The following is a 19,840-nucleotide window of genomic DNA, read 5'->3' as shown; positions in this document are numbered from 1 at the left end:
CGCAAACCCAAGCTTCTCGCGGAGAGTGTAAAAAAAGTCATCTTCTAATAATTTATTCCATGCTTTACAGACTAACCTCAGCTTTCTATGCTCCATGCGCGGAACACAGATTAGGCATGCCATTACTAAGTCATCGGGTAGCCTAGGTATTAGATTTGGTGAATGACGACGAGTGCAACTACAACTACTGGAATGTTTCTGTACTGATTCTTTGATGCTTGATGGTTGGATGCAGAGTTTTCTTTGGATCACCGATACTGATTCCTTTGGCATATCAAGAAGGCTCTCTAGGCCCGAGTTGAACTGCACAATGAATTTTGATTTTATTAAATGCCTACCCTTAGACTACAACAATCTTATAGAAACAGAAATCTTGCGAAAAATATTTCTTTCAGGAGACACAGTTACATTTGGTACATAGAGATAGTATGCCAGCAAAACCCCGAATGGACTCGATCACCTCCAAGTATAACAGTATTGCATTTTGTTTTGTCATCCAGCATATTTGACAAGCCCAAATTCAATACCTTTGAATACATAGAGATTTAAGCTTTGAATAATCATGATGCTCCACGAGTTAACACCAATAAATAATCATGATTCAAGCCAGAAATCAATCAGTTTGAAAATCTAACCTTCAGCATATTTTACATACAAGCAAGTCTGGCAGGATTTTAAAACATAAATAAAATTCTGACTAATTATTAAAAAAGAAAATGAAAAAAGAATTGAAAAGAAGTAGGTGTGATGACAATACCCGTTGGAACTTTGCGAATGGTTTGTGAAGCTCCGCTGACGGAAGTAAGGTTTTCCCCATGAATTTTCTAATAGGATGGATGTTAACAGATACACTTCGTCGGCTGCCGCTGCTGCCTTTAGGTCTCTAAATTACCCTCCCTTCTCATTAACAATCTTAAGTCTACCAGTAATGGATGGGATGAATATAAGCTGTTCGACAAAAGATCTCTGATAAACGATGATAATATGTATGATGAAATCGATGTTTAAAACTGGGAAATAATAACTTGTAACCTTGTTGATTGATAAAATCATAAAACAAATAACAATGCTAGAAACTACATGTCTTTGGCGTTATTCTTATATAGTAGTTTTGATTCTACAATTTCTAAATATAATTTCGACTAGGAAAAAGATATCATGGAAATCTACCAGCACTAAGAAAAGGAAATCTAGTGCACCATGAAAACAAGCAATCCGAGGTAAGCGAAAATAGAAGTCAGATAACTTGGTCAGTTTTATGCCTTTGCAAGGGTGGTGCCCAATAAATAAGAGTCATAACAGGAATAGAAATATGGGCTTAAGGCTATAAATTAACATTGAAAGCCCAATCTCTCTGTCAGATCAAAATTTTGGTAGTACATCACAATTTCTGACGGAGAAAAAAGAGAGAACAGAGAAGAGAAAAAAAAGATCAAGTATTTGCAGAGCAAACAAGGAAGTGAAAATGGTGGACTACTACAAGGTTCTACAGGTAGATAGAAGTGCTAAAGAGGATGATTTGAAGAAAGCTTATCGCAAACTTGCTATGAAGTGGCATCCTGATAAAAACCCTAATAACAAGAAAGATGCTGAAGCTAAATTCAAACAAATCTCCGAAGCTTATGATGTAAGATTTCAATCCAATTTAGGTTTTTTTTACTTGATTTTACTATGTTTTGTGGGATTTATTGAATTAGGGTTTCTTACAAATATGAACTTTATTTTTTTATTCTACAGGTGTTGAGTGATCCACAGAAGAGAGCGATCTATGATCAGTACGGAGAAGAAGGATTACAAGGAGGGATTCCACAACAAGGTGGAGGAGGTTTTGGTGGTGGTGGTGGAGCACATACTTTTAGGTTTAACCCTAGGAGTGCTGATGACGTATTCTCTGAGTTCTTTGGATTTTCAAGTCCTTTTGGTGGTGGTGGTGGTGGTATGGGAGGTATGGGTGGTGGCCCACGTTCTGGTGGACAATTCGACGATATTTTTGCTCAATTTAGAAGTCAAGCTGGAGAAAGTTCTGCTGGTGTACCTAGGAAAGCGTCAGCGATTGAACGACCACTACCATGTAGTCTGGAAGATTTGTATAAAGGAACAACTAAAAAGATGAAAATTTCAAGGGAAGTTGCTGATTATAGTGGGTAAGTTCTTGCCTTTCAATTTTAGTTTATTACTGTTATCATCGTATGATCTGCAATTTTGGTTTTCATATAGACAATAGTGAAATTTGGTTACTTTAGATTGCACTCTAGTACTTAATCATTAGGCATATGTCTGCTGATTGGATTTTGTTTAACGTACATTTGGAATGCACTCTATCTATTAGTTGGGATTCGTGTAGTGCTTTCGGTCTTGATCGTTAGGCATGTGGTTATGGTAAGCTGAATGTTGAAGCGTAAGTTTGGTAGTTTTGTGAAGTTGGTGCTATACTGTTGCATATTATGATTCTGCAGTGTTCAGTTTGCAGAATTGTTTACCTTGCAGGAAGTTGGTTTTGCATGTTCTGTCTATCCCAATACTGTGCTTGTAACTACTACGCTCACTTCTTGTTTGTTGTGTTAACGGTATGCTAAAATGTCTTCCCTTGTTGTGTTGAGAATATAATTAGGATGATCGAACAGATGTTACGTATTTTATGCACCAAATTTGGTGAAATTTTTAATGTCCGAGGGTTTTATCACGTGAGAGGCTAAAACATGTCTAGGGCTCTAGGCTATTAGTAGCTTGAGATTTCATATTTCTGTTAAGGGGTGTCAGCTTAGGGTGATCAAGAACGATGAGAATATTGAATCTAGCGACTGTCCAAGGCATTGAATATCTGAGAGGGCAAAACTGACTGCAGGCGACTATAAGCCCTTTTGTGAGTTTCATGATATCAGTTTATATCAGTTTCATGAATAGCATTCTATTGAATATACTAGATGTCCATATAGTTATTCAGTTATACTTATTATGAATGGAGATAACGTTAGTAAAGGAGGGGAAGCAAATGGTGATTTCAAATATTTGAGACTGTTACGAGGATGGTGTTTGCTATACTTTATAGGCATGGGATTCTTGGGGGAGAATACACTTAAGAGGTTGTAGAAGGATTCCTGTGGTTAAGGGTTTTGTAGTGTAATGTTGGATTCCTGTGGTTAAGGATTCCTGGAAATCTTAGTCTCCGCAGTAGCTTGTTATTGATCAAGTTTCGCCGAAGGATGAGGAGGAAGTCTGACCTAGTGGGATTTGCTACTTATATTTAAATTGCTTATATATTTTTTCTAACTATCCTCTTTTGCAATATTATTGATCAATATATGTTTGGATTGTGGATGATTCTCAACATTCTCATGACTAAAGGTCCTCCTGACATGATATTCGTATAATTACCAAAACTCAGCCTCTTTAACTTTTAAGCTGCAATTTACTATTGTAGAAGGTGAAGTTTCTGCTCTAGAGGTTTTCTTTTGCAGCTATGTGCCATTGTGGTAGCCACTACTTCACCCTGCAGAAGATTTATTCCTTTTTGCATAAACTTTTACGGGAGTCACCAATATCTATCTTACATAATTGTATGCTGATCTGATCATGTATCTGATAAAAAATGTATTTTTGTTTGCTAATATCATTTGATATTGGGGCTGAAAACAAAATATCATTTAGTGATGAGCAATTGTAGAACATAATCTGCTTAAGATATATACTAGACAGCAAAACACAACTCAGTTACAAGTGGTACACTACTTTATTTAAGAGAGATATAGAAATCCATATTCTATAGTTCTGTGGATCTTTCCTATGTGGATAACTCGTGTTTTTTTCTTGATTCCAGTTTGTGGAGAACAAAATCTTATCCTTTGTAATTAGTGTGTTGAACTGTTGGATATAGATTACAGATCACTTACTTGGAGTTATGTTTGTTTATGTTTCTTTTAACAGAAGGCCCGCAACAGTTGAAGAAATCCTGACAATAGAGATCAAACCAGGGTGGAAGAAGGGAACTAAGATCACATTTCCAGAGAAAGGAAATGAACAACGCGGTTTAATACCAGCAGACCTTGTCTTCATCATCGATGAGAAACCTCACAGTGTCTTCAAGAGGGAAGGCAACGACCTCATTGTCACCCGGAAGATATCACTTGTGGAAGCTTTAACTGGTTACACTTCACAGTTGACAACCTTGGATGGCCGGACTTTGCCCATCTCTATCAACTCTGTAGTGTCTCCTGGCTCTGAAGAAATTATTAAAGGGGAAGGGATGCCCATTCCAAAGGATCCGAGCAAGAGAGGTGACCTAAAGGTCAAATTCAACATTAGGTTTCCGGCAGTACTTACAGCGGAGCAGAAAATGGGCATCAAACGATTGTTGATGTGAATTGAATCAATGCTAGGTTTAACTTTATGCTGCAGCCTTTCGTGTAAGTTAATTTGTTAATTGATTTTCTTTTGTTTTCAGCTTCAATAGGTATGCAAATTTAGACACCACGCTTTTAAGTTCGGATTTCATGAGGATATTCATTTGAAGAATTTGAAAGTACATATATATAAAAGAATATATGTATATCTTGCTTTTCCCACTTTTTATTATTCAGTTTATGGTGTTCTCGCCAAGATGAAAATCTACTTGCCATGGAAGCACATGAATTCTATTTGAAAGTAGAGAATAAAATTGTATTATGTGTCTCATGATTATGGTTATATTCTGCCTCAGTAATTGTTTTATTTTACGATTCTGCTTCAGTTTATTCTTAAATGTGACCATCTTCGCTAAGTTTCAAACATCCACAATGGGAATATCTGAATGGTTATACCAGGATGCAAAGTTTGTAAAATAAGGCAAGGAACCGTACGGTTTTAGAAGGAACTGTAAACTGCAGCAGTAACTCTATTATGATTTTCACTGCTTTACCGAAGATAATCATTTGGCTGCACATTTCCAGTCCTAGAAATTCAGCAAGGATATTATTGCACCTTTGGAACCACTTAGGTCAACCAAATAGTGTGTATATTGAACTACAAGATATTTGCTTTTCAAGCTAAGTTCAGAATTGGTAGACTTGTTAGGTACCAGTACCACCAAACTTTATAAACTCTGCATAGTCATGGAGTTTGCTGCCTTTTATCTTACAAAGAATTTCTACACAACAGAATAAATGAGATAACAAAAATGTATTGAAAAATAAAATCTCATGGGCTTAGGAAAGATTGCAACAAATTCAGCCTGACCATAGGCTTAGGGAAAACCTCTACCAGATGGACGAGAATAATAATCGTATTCCTCATCTTCGTTCTCTAACCTCGATTTGCCAGGAACAAACGGATCTTGCCCCATGGTAGTGAATGGCATTAGGCCAAGAGCTCTTGATATCTTGATCTCCCTAGCAATTTTTCTCTGGGCTTTGGCACTGATCTTGAACTGCAAAATAAAATATAAAAGAGAGCAAACAGATGAAGCATCTGAAAGAATAAATTGACACTAATCAAACCAATTTTGACCCGTATTGAACATAAATTCTGAAACCGAACTCTGTTACTTACCTTGCTTCTTTTCTCAATGATACCAGCTTCAGTAATAAAGTTGGCAAGGAATCTCACATTCTGCAAGATGTCAGAAGCCTCAAACATGAGAAGAGTAGTATAAATTTTGTCAATACCAACTAAAACATTGCAATTCAAAACAGCAGCTCCGTCCTATTTATTTATGATAATATTTGGCACAAGTGCCACGCCGGAGGTAGAGAAGACAACATGAGACTAGAATTGTAGACTAATGTCATTTCGTTTTCCTTAGCGTTCTCTTGATTCCAGATACTTCATGTAGTGAACTACCTGTTGGGTAAAGGTCAGGGCAAAAAAAATGCTAATCGTAATTTCTTAACCAAGGACTCGCTAGTCTCTAGGGCACAAAAAAGTAAGACAGAAGATAAGAGGAAAAAGGTCCTGCACCTTCGAGAGTCTGTTCATTATGTTTGCTTTCATGGCTAGACACCAAAAGCAGGGATTGACCAATTGACTGACTGGTCCAGATTTATGAATTTACTAGGAAATCTAATTTAGCAATTTCTGCAAATGAGTAACAACTACAATCCTATACCATCTGTAACCGTAACTATAGAAAATCACAAATGTGAGACAACCTGACAGTCTGATTTCACACCTAGTTTGAAATGTCTAACATATTTGTACGCCAGATAATTCGACATTACTTAAGTATAAGAGGAAGGCTTCTTTGGAGACATTGCATATTCAGCTTGGCAGATACCATAATGCAAAAGCACATATGATTAACAAGCAATAACAAAAATGATTGCTAAAACCCTTTCATTCCTTTATTAAACATACAAATATTAATACGAAGTGGTAAATGCGCACCCGAAAATCAGCATATTTTAGCACATCCTCCGTTGTAGTAGTGAATTCCTCTCTTTGGAAGGGTTTCCACACTCCTGCTCTTCTAATATCAAGATCCTGCATACAAGACACAATAAGCAAGCTATATATTGCATGACAGGACAAGAGCAAACACAAGGTCAAACAAAGGATCATGGCAGGAAGAAGAGATTTGCAAGCTCAAGTACTGAAACTAAAGATATATCTAGTCTTTCTTTTCCTTATCATGTTGCTTCTCATCTTATTATCATTGGAAAACGTACTATTTTCACACACACAACTTATCTTTGCATGTATAGAGCAGTCACAACTTTAACGACTGCAAAACAATCATTAATGACATTTGCAAGATTCTTTCTCTAGCACTAAACATATGAAGGGGGGATCCAACCGCCACATATCAAGTTTTCCCAATTCTACAATTCCATACTATAAAAGACTAAAGAAAAGGCCTTAAGTACCTTTGTTTCATACGTTGTCCCAGGTCTGAAGTTCACGTCTGGTCTATATGCATAGTCTTCTTTCTCTAGCTCATCATAATTAAACCCAAAATAGTTGGCAGCTTTCTTCAATTTTCCATCCATCCCATCTGACAATGAATTGAAATTCTCATCCAGATTATCCATAGAGTGGTAATCACTACGCACACCAAACCCAGATCTGCCACGAGGCCCAAGTTTATCAAGTTTCTGGTAAAAGGAATCTGTGTTTTGAGTACTGTCAGAAATCCCACTAAAAATCCTCCGCTCAAAATCACCAGACGATTCGAAGGAATTACTACTTTTGTTGCCATCATTGACACTACCTGTTTATATATAAAAATGGCAGGATTAAAATTAAAATCCCAAGGAGTAATGTGGTAACCCTATTAGCACTAATGAAAACAAGCAGGAAGTTATTTATCAGGCAAGTGAATGAGCCTAAGATGCCTCACTGGCAACTGATATCATCCGATAATAGTCGTGTACATAAAGCAGTTAATATGTTTACAGGCAAGAGCCGCAAGATAATAGTCATACTATTTATTCTAAGATAATTTATTTTGAGCAGTGAAGAATGAATGCACATAAAAGCAGCACCATCAGAGGGCTTTTCGAGCCTTGTAACCAAAAAAATATATAATTATTGCTTCTGCTCGAGAATCAATCAAAGTTACAGGTCATTTCATATTTCTAAACGTATGTGACCCGCAATCATAAATCGGCCAAATGTATATTCGCCTTCTTCCTTTAAATCTTCAGTGAAATTAAGAGTTATGCGCTCTCTCGGATTCGTGGACTTTCATATTTATACGTTTTAGGGTTACAACTGAGCTCTAATCTTATATCCACCTACACAAGTTCCGTAACTATGATTGATGTTTACATAAACAAAACAAATTATTAGGTGTCTATTTTACCTTGAGATCATATCAGCAGCTTTAACACAGTTTTTCATTTACACTTTTATATCAAACAAAAAACAAATGGGGGCTAACAGATAATATTGAACTAAGGAAAACAAATAACCCACTGTACAGTATACAGATACGAAAGCACAAACCTGAATGTCCAGCAGAAGAGAAATTTCTGATCATCCACCGTTGACGACATTGCCCAGATAAGCCACCATTAACGGATCTTGCTCCAACCCGTATAAGATTCATCTCTGCACACAAACAAACCCAAATCAGTAACAACATAATTTATGACAAACTAACCAAAATTAAGCAAATTAAACAAAATGAGGCAATCTGACCAAGACAGAAATGCTAAAATAAAAGAAATGATCTTCGATAGCAGAAAATAATATTGAAGTAGAACACAGCTACAAAACCCAAATATCAGATTTTGCTTCAATGGGTATCTGATTCACAAAAAACTTGGAAAACCCCCGATAAGAGAAACCAGCTTTGATTCATATGGATTTTCAAAACGAAACAAAACAAACTCTAATAAGATAATAAGCTAAACCCTAATCCGGGAGTGTTTGGAGCAAAAAAGTACGATATCACGCAACAGTGGAATATGTTTTTACATATCTAAAACCCTATATAATTAAATTGGGGCTTTGTAATTGATATAGAGAGCTTGTTGTTATGCTTACCCAATGGGTGTTGTTCAGTGGAGATGGTGGTGATGCAGCCTCAGAAAATTTTCAAGTTGTTTGAGAGACTGAAGCAGGGAGAGACTCTGGAGTCCTACTCTAGAGAAGAAGAAGGTTTTAGAATTGTAAGTGTTGGTTTGGGACCAAGGTGAACTCTTGATGCCGGTTCACCATCCAGAAGCAACTTTCTTTCGACTTTTGGAGTCAAAAAATTTGACTTTTCAAAAAAGACGAGAAGTTAATTTTGCGTGTAAAATCCGAGAACGGCTTCTAAAAGGAAAAACATCGATTTTTTGGGAAGTAAAATAGCTCTTTCGACTTATGTTTCCAGTATCCAAACGCGTTATAATTATCTTATTAGATGCCAGTTGGGAATTGTTTTTGATTTTTATAAGTAAAAAATTCAAAAATTAGCTGGGTATATATGAAACATCCAAACAAATAAATTGTTTCCAACTAAATCGTCAAGAATAAGATGAACATACCTAAAGTAAAAGGCTTCCAACACATATTTCGAGAAATAGATAAGTGAGATAAACTCGTCTCGAAATATCAAATGTGTATAATGTAAAATTATATATAGATATACGACTTAGTCTGATTAGAAGATAGAATAGAATAGACTTCTGAATGATAGATAAGTTTTAGTCCCCACATACCTTTTGTTGAATAGAATAGACTTCTGAGTGATAGATAAGTTTTAGTCTCCACATACCTTTTGTTGGTGAAGTTCCCCCGAGCTCTCCTCAGTAGATTTTCGTCTTCAATCGATGAACGCCGTGAAGTCTAAATCTCAACTATACATTTTATCCTAATCCGAGACATAGCTATAAGTAGACTAGAAATCAAGTATATAGTTTGATCAACTAAACTTGACAAACAAGCTTGAGATAGCAACGCTGCGAGTTCGACCGAGCAGTGCTCTAACAATCTCCTCCTTTGTCAATTTAGTGACAAAACTATCAATATATATGCATTACAAAATAAGTAAACTTTGTAGCTTCTCATCCATCATGCTTGATTTCCTTGGCTCTTCAACTTTCCTTGAATTCTTCGTAATTCCAAGTACTCCGGCGATTCTGAATGTGTTCAACTCAGCATCATTGTTGTTGAAGATCCGTAGCCTTAACAATAAGAAAACAGATGTTCTCAATCATTATTATACAATATCATAGTATTATTATATAAAATCAAAGTCCAATTGCATCACAACTTTGAAATAATACTATGATGATATGTATCACTCCCCCTTAATCAATACTTTCATCTTACACTGAAAACCACTCCTCCCCCTTACATAATGATCTGTAAACCATATCTTACTTTAATAAAGAAAATACCCCTTTTTGGTGAAGCCTTTGGTTACAAAAAAACAAAATAGCTTGGTGTCACCCTAATATTACTAATATGACCTTAAATATCAACCACTACTATGCATATGTATTCAAGGGTGAAAATGTATATTGAATCAATATTTGTATATTCACAGGAATGCCATTGTTTTAAAAATAGGTCAAAAAATTTAAAATTTAGATATCTTCCAAAATACACATCGGATTTTTACAAAATTATGATGTTTGGAAAGCTCTTTGAATTACTTACGTAATGAGTACAAACAAGAATATTTAATATTTTTTTTAATAATTTTCTCTTAATCATCATCGAATTTGGTCTTGTTTAAAGAATCAAATTCAAGCATGTGCATCGCACATGTGGTCTTGCTAGTGTATGTAGTGTGAACTACCAAATAATTCTCCCCCTTTTTGTCAATATAAATTGGCAAAGGTACGAAACTATGGGATCATAATGAAATTTCCAAAAAGATAATTCATGATTAAAAGAGAACATATCAACTTTGTTTCGACGATTTCACATAGTCAAAACTTATTGTATTCATCAAGGAGTTTATAAAGATACTAGATAACTCCTACATTCCACAGCCGCACTCCCCACAAAGATATGGCAATTAAGCACAAGTTCATTTAAGAACTCTCCCTCATTTGATGTTATTCCCAAGAGAGCAACATGATCGACTTTACTTTTACGAGAAAAGAAGGATTTCTTTGGACATTAACAAATCACATGGATTTGTATCCAGTAAACTCGAATAAATTAACCACAAGACGACCTTATTGATTAATTTAATGGAAACACTCAACATAAGAAAACTTATGGAGCCACAGTACTTTCACATAAAAGTGGATCAGGGAAAGATCAATACTGCGGAATTTTTCAAAAGTTCATTCTATGTTTTATCAATATTTGCATAAAGACATAATAGACTTAACTTTTGAGCATTTATGAGATACTAGCACAGTTCACGAATGTAAACACATATATATCTCATAAGATATTTGCAATATATAAAACAATAAGATTAAATACTGCAATATCATCTTCTAAATAACTTAGTATTTAAATAAATAAATCTAAAACCATTGCAAGATGAAAATCTTTGGAAATAGCTATGTGTAATCACAATAATTGCTATTCCAAATCCTAGTTATCCTTATTAAACATAAGAATAAATTCTTAAAAAGAAGTTTCCTAGATATTGTAGAGCTTTATAAAGGCATGTATTGAGAATTCCTTTTCATTATTGAAGAATCCATTGATTTTAGGATCATTGAATTTCTCCAAATCTTCAGAAATATCAGTTAACTCACTAAGCTCTGTTTTCAGTTCACACAAGGTGTTCTTTGTCAGAGCCATCTGTTTGTAGTGAGCTATCTTTTCCACAGATAAAATGATTCGAGATTTCGAATCATTTATTTTGCTGATGAAATCTTTTGCCATAGCCCTAAAGTTATTACATGCTGATAAATAGACAAAAAACAGTTAGAGGAAGAACCTTTTTCATCATTTGTAGAGTTCTCATTTTTCTTTCTTGAGGAATGGATTCCTTCACATAGATACACATTAACTGCTTCCACTGCATCCTTTTTGTGGTACCTCTGGTTATAGGAGCCATGATTCTGTATCTTTCAAAGATAAGAGAGGTGAAGGGAATTTTTGATTTCAAAGGAATATAAATAGACCACCGGAAACACCAAACCCTAAAGGCACTTTGAAAAAGTCCTCACGTTTCACGGTTCATGATACATTATCTATTTTTGATAAGAAATTATTCTCAAAACTAATCTAACATGTCCTCATGTAAAAAAATAATAATTATACAAGACTTGATCAACCTTGATGCCGTCCACATATTCTCAAGTGAATAATGAGGATGCAAATATTAATACAATTAGGTAGCAACAGAATGAGCAGAATGCTCACTTCTTGTGTCACAGGGTGACATCCCAAGGTTTATTGTATAAACAGATTTCTTACCTCGTCTGACTCTGATCTTCGAGACTTCTTCTTGGCTTATGAAGATCATGTTGGTTACTCAATGACAGATACATCCTTTGCATATCCTTCTGAAGCTTGGCAATTCTTTTGTTGTTCTTCTTGAATTTTCAACACTTACTTTGAACATGATTCGCGTTTCCACAAAACAAGCAATACAGAGAGGAATTTTGTTCCGGCGATTGGCTTCGCGTTTATCACAACATTCTACATCCATTTTTCCAGAACCGGCTAGAACAAAGGAATTGTTTATGCTCAAAGTCTTGCTTTTGAACCCTATGTACCATTTGTGTTTCCAAAGGACTTCTGACCAAATAACATTGCTGAGATCTTGTCAACTTCCAGACAACTTTTGCAAGTCACACTTAAGAGTATCAATCTCTCTTTCCTTTAGAGATAGGGTTCTGGTGAATTCATCATCAAGGTTATCAATCTCAAGATTTTTCACCTGAAGCGATGATTCAAGTTTCTCCAACAAATATTTTAGTTGAAGATTTTCTTGGTGAATTTCTTCATATTTATCCAAGAATTCCAAAATCTAAGTGTCAGATTCATATTTTAAATCAGAATTTGAGTTAACAGAAGTTTATGCTGAGAGAGCAGAGTTTTATGTCCAAACTTCAGAAGTATACATGACAAACTGACATGATTTTACTTGTATTGAATCATCTGAAACATCAAAGAGAGAGTATAGTTTCTCATATATTTTGTGTATCTTTACAATATCCTTGAGCTTTTGTGTAATCAATGATCTGTTAAAATCAACATGATTTGAACAACATTCATCATCCCAAGACAAGTTAAAAGAATCACTTGTATTGGTCATAATATTGAACGCATATGTTCTGACTATGTTTTGATCATGATCAAGTATCTTTTACTTTCCAACAAGTTAGTTTCTGGAAAGTGTTTCAAGGTTATTTCCTTATACGATGACATGTTTCTTAGAATTATATCTAGCTGGTAGCGATCTGGGAATTTTCATCACAATGTCATTTTCAAGAATAGTCTTACCCAATGCAAAAGATGCATTAACAATTTCAGACACTTTGTGATTAAACTCATCGAATGACTCTTCATCAGCCATACGAAGGTTTTTCCAATCAGAATTTAGGTTTTGAAGCCTAGCTTAATTCTCAGAGGTATTCCCTTCAAATACGGTTTCTATGATATCCCAAGCATCTTTAGACCGAGTGCACGTAGTATGACATGGTTGCAAGTGTCGCACAATGATTGTGCGTCACAGAGTTGCAGGACAAGTCAGTAACTCGCCGTAATGGCGCAATGCAAAGCCATAATAGTGCAATCCAAATCCATAATAGCGGTATACTGTTTAGACCGTTAAGCACTAAGATAGTGGCACCCTGTAGGGCCAGTGAAGCGTAAAGGTTGCACTACATTGTAAAGTACATTGGCTAAGTAATGAAGCTGATTGTCCGACACAATGAAGCTTCATTGAGGGAAAGGCAAGATGAGGCCAAAGTGACAGATGCAACATGCGATGTTGGCATCAATGCATATCCATGGAATTTAATTGGCCTAAGCTCAAGGATGATGCAAGAGTGAAGAATAGATCAAGAGTTGATCTATGGCATTAGTTCAAGGCTGGACAAAGCTTGGACAAGTGCAAACGAATTGGCGGTTACATAACTGCTTTATCGGACAGATGGTTGTCCCATGCATGTGCAACAATTGTGCACAGTTTGGCCAAGTGAATCTGTTGTATAAATAGTCCTAAGGCATGGAAAATTTGGCAGGTTATCATATGTAGGGGTGAGGCTTGCATATGTGAGTAAGAGACTCAAAATATGAGAGTTTTTGTAAGGCTAAGGCTTGGTTCAAGGTGAATAAGTCTGTGTAAGTCCCCAGGCGGGAAAGTTTTGTTTCTATTCCCTTTGATGCAATAAAAAGAGTTGATTGTGTCATGTTCTAGGTGTTCTTGGTTGGATGATTGTTGTTGGTAAAGTATGGCAATGATTTAATGCATTATGGGGCGTATTTGATGAGTTTATAGAAGTGAAAGAAGGTTGTAAAAACTTCCGTTGTAAACCTGAAGAGTTGGCTATTTGCATAGGTGCAAACTTATAAGTCTGAAGTACAAGTGGGTGAAGCTTGATTTACGGAACCATTGTGTTGTCGGGTTACACTTTCGCAAAAATTTGCAAGATGCATTTGAAGGTGTAAAAATTCGGGTATCAGAGCTGTGTTTGGTACACAATTCGAGTGTATTAGTTGGATAATACGCTGGTGCTTCTTTCTCTCTAAAGCTATTTTCCAGTGAACAAGTAAGCGGCGCATTATTTTCTGAGTTTTTGCATTAGAAATGAGTTCTAATGGCATGATGATCGACGGAGAACTACCAGGTACTTTTGATCAGCTTGAGAAATATGGTGATATTGGTGATTTGACCATACACATGGGCTGTGATGGCCTAGAAAATCCTCTTGTTTCTGAAGATAAGGGAAGGCTAGATTTACTTGAAGGAAGAACATCAGATTGGTTTAAAGAATTCGATGGAAGGGTAAGTGTTGTAGAAGACAAGGTGTCTGATGCAACCCTTTTGAATTGTGAAACCAATGCTGAAGTAACTGAATTGAAGGTGCAATTCAGTGACATAAAGACCATACTAACAAGCCATGCGAAGCAAATATCTAAATAAGTGACAAGAATTCACGGGCTAATCAGTAATAACATGTTTGTAGGGGAAAACGTGCATGGAGAAAGCTCAAATAGAGTCTCTGATCCAAGAATTTACGCAGGTTCCAGAAATGCTAGAATATTTATTGTATGATGTTGAAGCATACTTTGAGGCGGATGGAACTGGGGAAGGACAAAAAGTAACTCTCGCAGGCAATTACCTTGGTGGTGATGCAAAGGTTTGGTGGAGAAATATGCTGCAAGAAGATGAAGCTGCTGGTTATGCCAATCTTATGTCATGGAATGACATGAAATATGGATTGAGATGTCAGTTATGGCCAAGCAATGGTGCTTAGTATGCAAGAGAAAGTTTACGTATGCTAAAAATGATGAGTACACCACAGGCCTATGCTGAAAACTTCCTTGCATTGGTGAAAGAAGTATGTGGCATGAGTGAAGAAGATCAGATGTTCCAATTTCTGGCTGGCGCGGGTTCGAGTGTGATTGCTGAACTCAAGAAGCACAAAATCCTGAGTATCCAGATGTCTATTCAAGTGGTAAGAGGGCTTACCAGTTGTACAACAACTGAAGATGTGCAAAGCTGTGAAGGTGAAGCCAAAAGCAAGGAAAAATCTGTAGGCAGTAAGCGCAAGCATGAGCCAAAGGAAGATGAACTATTCCCTTCAGCCCAGAAGTATGGGGGATGTTTCATTTGCAAAGGTTTACACTTCGCTAGAAGCTGTCCACTCAAGGCGCAACTTAAGGCATCAGTTGGGGATGATTATGGGGATCATCCTAGAAAGACTCGTGAAGGCCGAAGTGAAATTTCGATGAAGAGGCCTCGTAGAGAAGTGGTCGCTCACTTCGACAAAATAAACTAAGCTGAAAACAAGTAAGTGTTGTTGTCTCCATTGGCAACACTTTAATTCCAAAACAAGAGTGTTTATGGCCTTGTATTATGTAAGCTTTAGTTGTTGGTTGTTGCAAACTTTGTGTGTAGAGTTCGGTTGTACAGACTTTTATTTGAGTCTTCAAGTTTGTATATACTTTGCTTTGGTGTAAGCAAGTTGTTTTGTTAATGAAGTTTTAGCTTTCCGAAAGTGATCAGTGGATCAATCATGTAATGATACATGGTCTTGTTATGTAAGAGCAGTAATGGATGAAGGTGTTTTCGTTTATAAAGTCTTTCCTCTTTATTTACGATGTAAAGCTAGTTCATGGGGAGATGCTGCAAGTAGCATACTTATCCTAACGTATGCAATAGCAATACAAGTAGAAAGTTAATAAGCAAAGCATAGGACAAGGGTCCTAGTTGATGTAGAAGTGATGTTGCTGTTTGGGGATTGCAAAATGGCATGACAGCAGATGGGCGGCGACAGTTCAAGCAATACAGCAAGTTAGAAATCATTTCATCGGCAAGCATGAGTTGGGTAGAACTCATGGCCTTGGCGAAATACACACACTTTCCAGGAAACAAGCAATGCAGTTCAAAGAAGTATTTGGAGACATATTGGCTTTGAAGGCATGGCATGTGGATAACTAACGGGTTAGCTAATGATATGTCTAAAAGATAGTTAGTCACAATTGCGTAGATGGGATGTGCAACTCAATAGTTTTTTTGTATGGAAGTTGAGCAAAGAAAACTCACCATTCCAGTTTGAGTATGCAAAATGGCATAAGTATGAAGAGTTTATACTTACTGGCCACATTCAGATAAATGAGTTCTTGAATGATGTTTGCATAATCAGAGTTTGGCGGGTCATGAAGTATTGAATTCGGGTGTCTTATACAAAGAGAACCCCTGTTTACTTTGTGACATGCTTAACGAGGATCACGGAGAACAACAGTTCAAAGGCATGTGCTAGAAAAACTGATTGAAAATGAAGCCAAGTCGTTTATAAGTCTTTGTCATGTTGAGTTATATGCAAAAGGCAAAGTCGGGAGGCGAAAGACTATGGCAATGATCGTGGTGATCAGATTAACAAGAATCATTATGTACACAAACTTAGGCGTAAATGATTCAAGGAGAAATTCAAGCTAAATGGAGTTGGCTAAGAAGAATTTCAGGTTTGCGTTTGGGTATTGATGCATGATTCGAGTAGCACCGTAAGCATAGTGCACGACGCCAATAAGTGTCTCAAATATATGAGATCAATGGCAAAGCAGTAAATATAAGTGATGTGGATGCAATCAGAGGGTACCATTGGCAAGGGTTTAGCCAAAAGGAGTTGCCGATTTTCAGAAAAGGTTCTGAAAGCAAGTGAAGCAATGTTAAGACAAGTATGGTGTTCATAGTGGGTCGCGTTCAACGAGGGCATTGAACGGATTAGGTGGGAGAGGTCTATGACATGGTTGCAAGTGTCGCACAATGATTGTGCATTACAGAGTTGCAGGACAAGTCAGTAACTCGTCGTAATGGCGCAATGCAAAGCCATAAAAGCTCAATGCAAAGCCATGATAGCGTTATACTGTTTAGACCGTTAAGCACTAAGATAGTGGCACCCTGCAGTGCTAATGAAGCGCAAAGGTTGCGCTACACTGTAAAGTACATTGGCTAAGTACTGAAGCTGATTGTTGACACAATGAAGCTTCATTGAGGAAAAGGCAAGATGAGGCCAAAGTGACAGATGCAACATGCGATGTTGGCATCAATGCATATCCATGGAATTGAGTTGGCCCAATTTCAAGGATGATGCAAGAGTGAAGAATAGATCAAGAGTTGATCTATGGACTTAGTTCAAGGATGGCCAAGGCTTGGTAAAGTGCAAACAAATTGGTAATGCAAGAGTTACATTGTTGTTGTCAAGCTAATTGGCGAAGTGCAAGCATAAATAACGTATGAGTAACTAGAGTGAGCTTAAGGAGATGGCCTTGATGTTTGAAGCATAAGGATTTCCCGTGCATGAGTTTAGAGTAATAAACATGCAGGTCCAAGAGGGATGAGCGTTGGAGCAAGGCAGAATCCAGTATGGCGCAACAAGTGTGCAATACGGCTCAAGTGACGATTACGAGTTGGTTACGAGCTTCACAAGCATGCTAGTGACACGTGATGATGTATAACGGTTATAAAGGAGTTTATAAGCGTGAGAGAAGAGTTCTAACTTCTATAGAACAGATGTTGGATGATTTGCGCGAGTTAGTGAAGAACTGGCCAGTTAGCACAGTTATTGGCGGTTACAGAACTGCTTTATGGGACAGATGGATGTCCCATGCGTGTGCAATGGTTGTGCACGGTTTGGCCATGTGAATCTGCTATATAAATAGTCCCAAGGAATGGAAAATTCGGCAGGTTAGCATATGTATGGGTGAGGCTTGCATATGTGAGTAAGAGACTCAAAATAGGAGAGTTTTTGTAAGGCTAAGGCTTGGTTCAAGGTGAACAAGTCTGTGTAAGTCCCCGGGCGGTCAAGTTTTGTATTTCTTCCCTTTGATTCAATAAAAAGAGTTGATTGTGTCATGTTCTAAGTGTTTTTGGTTGGCTGATTGTTGTTGGTAAAGTATGGCAATGATTGAATGCATTATGGGGTGTATTTGATGAGTTTAGAGAAGTGAAAGAAGGCTGTAGCGACTTCCGTTGTAAACCTGAAGAGTTCGCTGTTTGCGTAGGTGCAAACTTATAAGTCTGAAGTGCAAGTGGGTGAAGCTTGATTCACGGAACCATTGTGTTGTCGGGTTACACTTTCGTAGAAAATTTGCAAGAGGCATTTGAAGGTGTGACACGTAGTCACATGGCGTTGAAGATTTGGGGTAATGGCATAAATGATAACATTTAATCCGTCGGAATTTTGCTTTGCAGCAAGAATCTCAACATCATCATAATCACCAATATCCTTTGAAATAGTTACACCGTATACTGTAACTAATGGAGGATCATAGCCATTAACAACACGAACCCATATTCAAAATCACGCGCTTGTAGAAAGGAACGCATGACAATTTTCCACCATAAGTAATTCGAGCCATTGAAGACTGGCGGTACGTTTATAGAGATAACACTTCTGTCCATAGAGTCAGATTGCTACAAACACATACTTATGAGGCCTTAGCATGTTTTCCTAATCTGATACCAACTGAAAAAGCGGGAGTATAACAACCACACCCAATAATTCGTTCGGAAATATGTATCGACTAAACTCCAATATAATCCCGAGAGAACCAACTTAAAAGTGAGACTCACTCAAGAAATATTCGCTCTCAATACAATCAGCAAACCGAACAGATAGAAATCCGTGAGCCTGGTTGATATGAGAAATAACTTGGACTGTACCAAAGACTAATGTCCAAGTGGCAATCAAGTTATATCCGACAAAAGGTTGGATTTATTAACTGATTGAACTATACACAACCTGTGATATTTCAATTGTATAAACAATATAATGCAGAAAAGAAATAATACAGACACCAAAATTTTTGTTAACGAGGAAACCGCAAATGCAGAAAAACTAAGGGACCTAGTCCAGATTTGAACACCACACTGTATTAGGCCGCTACAGACACTAACCTACTACAAGTTAACTTCAGACTGGAATGTAGTTGAGATCTAACCAAGTCTCACACCGATTAAGGTACAATCACGCTCCTTATGCCTCTAAAATAATGCCGGATTCTGCGCATTTGATTCGTTTAGCTGATCTCACCCACAACTAAGAGTCGCGACGACCCAAAGTCGAAGACTTATAAAAAAAAAGTCTCCCACGGATATGTCTATCATTTGTTCCTTGTGTTCTTTCTTTTGATACAAAAATCAAGGTGAACAAGAACCAACTAATACCCCGGACTTATACTCCCGAAGAGCATCCTGGAAATATCAGTCACCTCACAATAACCCAACTTCTTAACATAAAAGGTTATTGCGAAATCACAAGAGTCTGGGATGAAGAACTATTGTGATTACTTTTTATATATTACCTGTCGTAGATTGAGCTCGAGTAAATATTAGATAAGATAAAACTCAATAAGATAGAAGAAGTAAGATCAGAATACACAACTACAAAAATAATAGTTGGATCTGGCATCACGAATCCCAAATGAAGTCTTCAAGTCGTTAACCTAATAATGGTTTTGGAAAAACCTAGGTTAAAGGAGAATCGACTATAGTTTGCAACTAGGACACAAGGAAGTGTCGGGATTAGGTTTTCTGGTTGCTAGAGTTCTCACTTATATAGCCTTTCCAATCAGGGTTGCTTAGAATCAAAGCTAAGATAGCTTAGTAACAAAGCATTCAATATTCACCGTTTGATGAACTCTTGATTTAAGATTCAAGCTAAGTCTTCTTAGAAATTAAGCAATTAATCCCCCACCGTTAGATGGTCTTAGCTTGTTACACACAAATGAAATATACTTATATTTAGATATGGGTAACCATAACTAAACGTGTATATTGGGTTGGCTC

The 19,840-nt window shown here is 36.9% G+C and overlaps 1 protein-coding gene and 1 pseudogene across 1 annotated transcript; one reads left to right on the top strand and one right to left on the bottom strand.

Annotated features, from left to right (window-relative positions):
• The first annotated feature begins 1,333 nt into the window (after positions 1-1,333).
• LOC113338434 lies at positions 1,334-4,669 on the top strand (annotated as a pseudogene).
• Positions 4,670-4,973: 304 nt separating this feature from the next.
• LOC113338387 lies at positions 4,974-8,630 on the bottom strand. The gene is made up of 6 exons (XM_026583818.1): positions 8,461-8,630; positions 7,918-8,022; positions 6,837-7,180; positions 6,358-6,453; positions 5,524-5,583; positions 4,974-5,401 (listed from the first exon to the last, which is right to left on the bottom strand). The coding sequence occupies exons 2-6, from the start codon at positions 8,018-8,020 to the stop codon at positions 5,219-5,221; spliced, it is 786 nt and encodes a 261-aa protein (XP_026439603.1). The 5' UTR covers positions 8,021-8,022; positions 8,461-8,630; the 3' UTR covers positions 4,974-5,218.
• Between the last annotated feature and the right edge of the window lie 11,210 nt (positions 8,631-19,840).

This window comes from Papaver somniferum, unplaced genomic scaffold (assembly GCF_003573695.1).
Source record: "Papaver somniferum cultivar HN1 unplaced genomic scaffold, ASM357369v1 unplaced-scaffold_19, whole genome shotgun sequence".
Classification (NCBI taxonomy): domain Eukaryota; kingdom Viridiplantae; phylum Streptophyta; class Magnoliopsida; order Ranunculales; family Papaveraceae; genus Papaver; species Papaver somniferum.
Note: the sequence above shows the minus strand (reverse complement) of the source record. Positions and strands in the feature narration are given on the sequence as shown.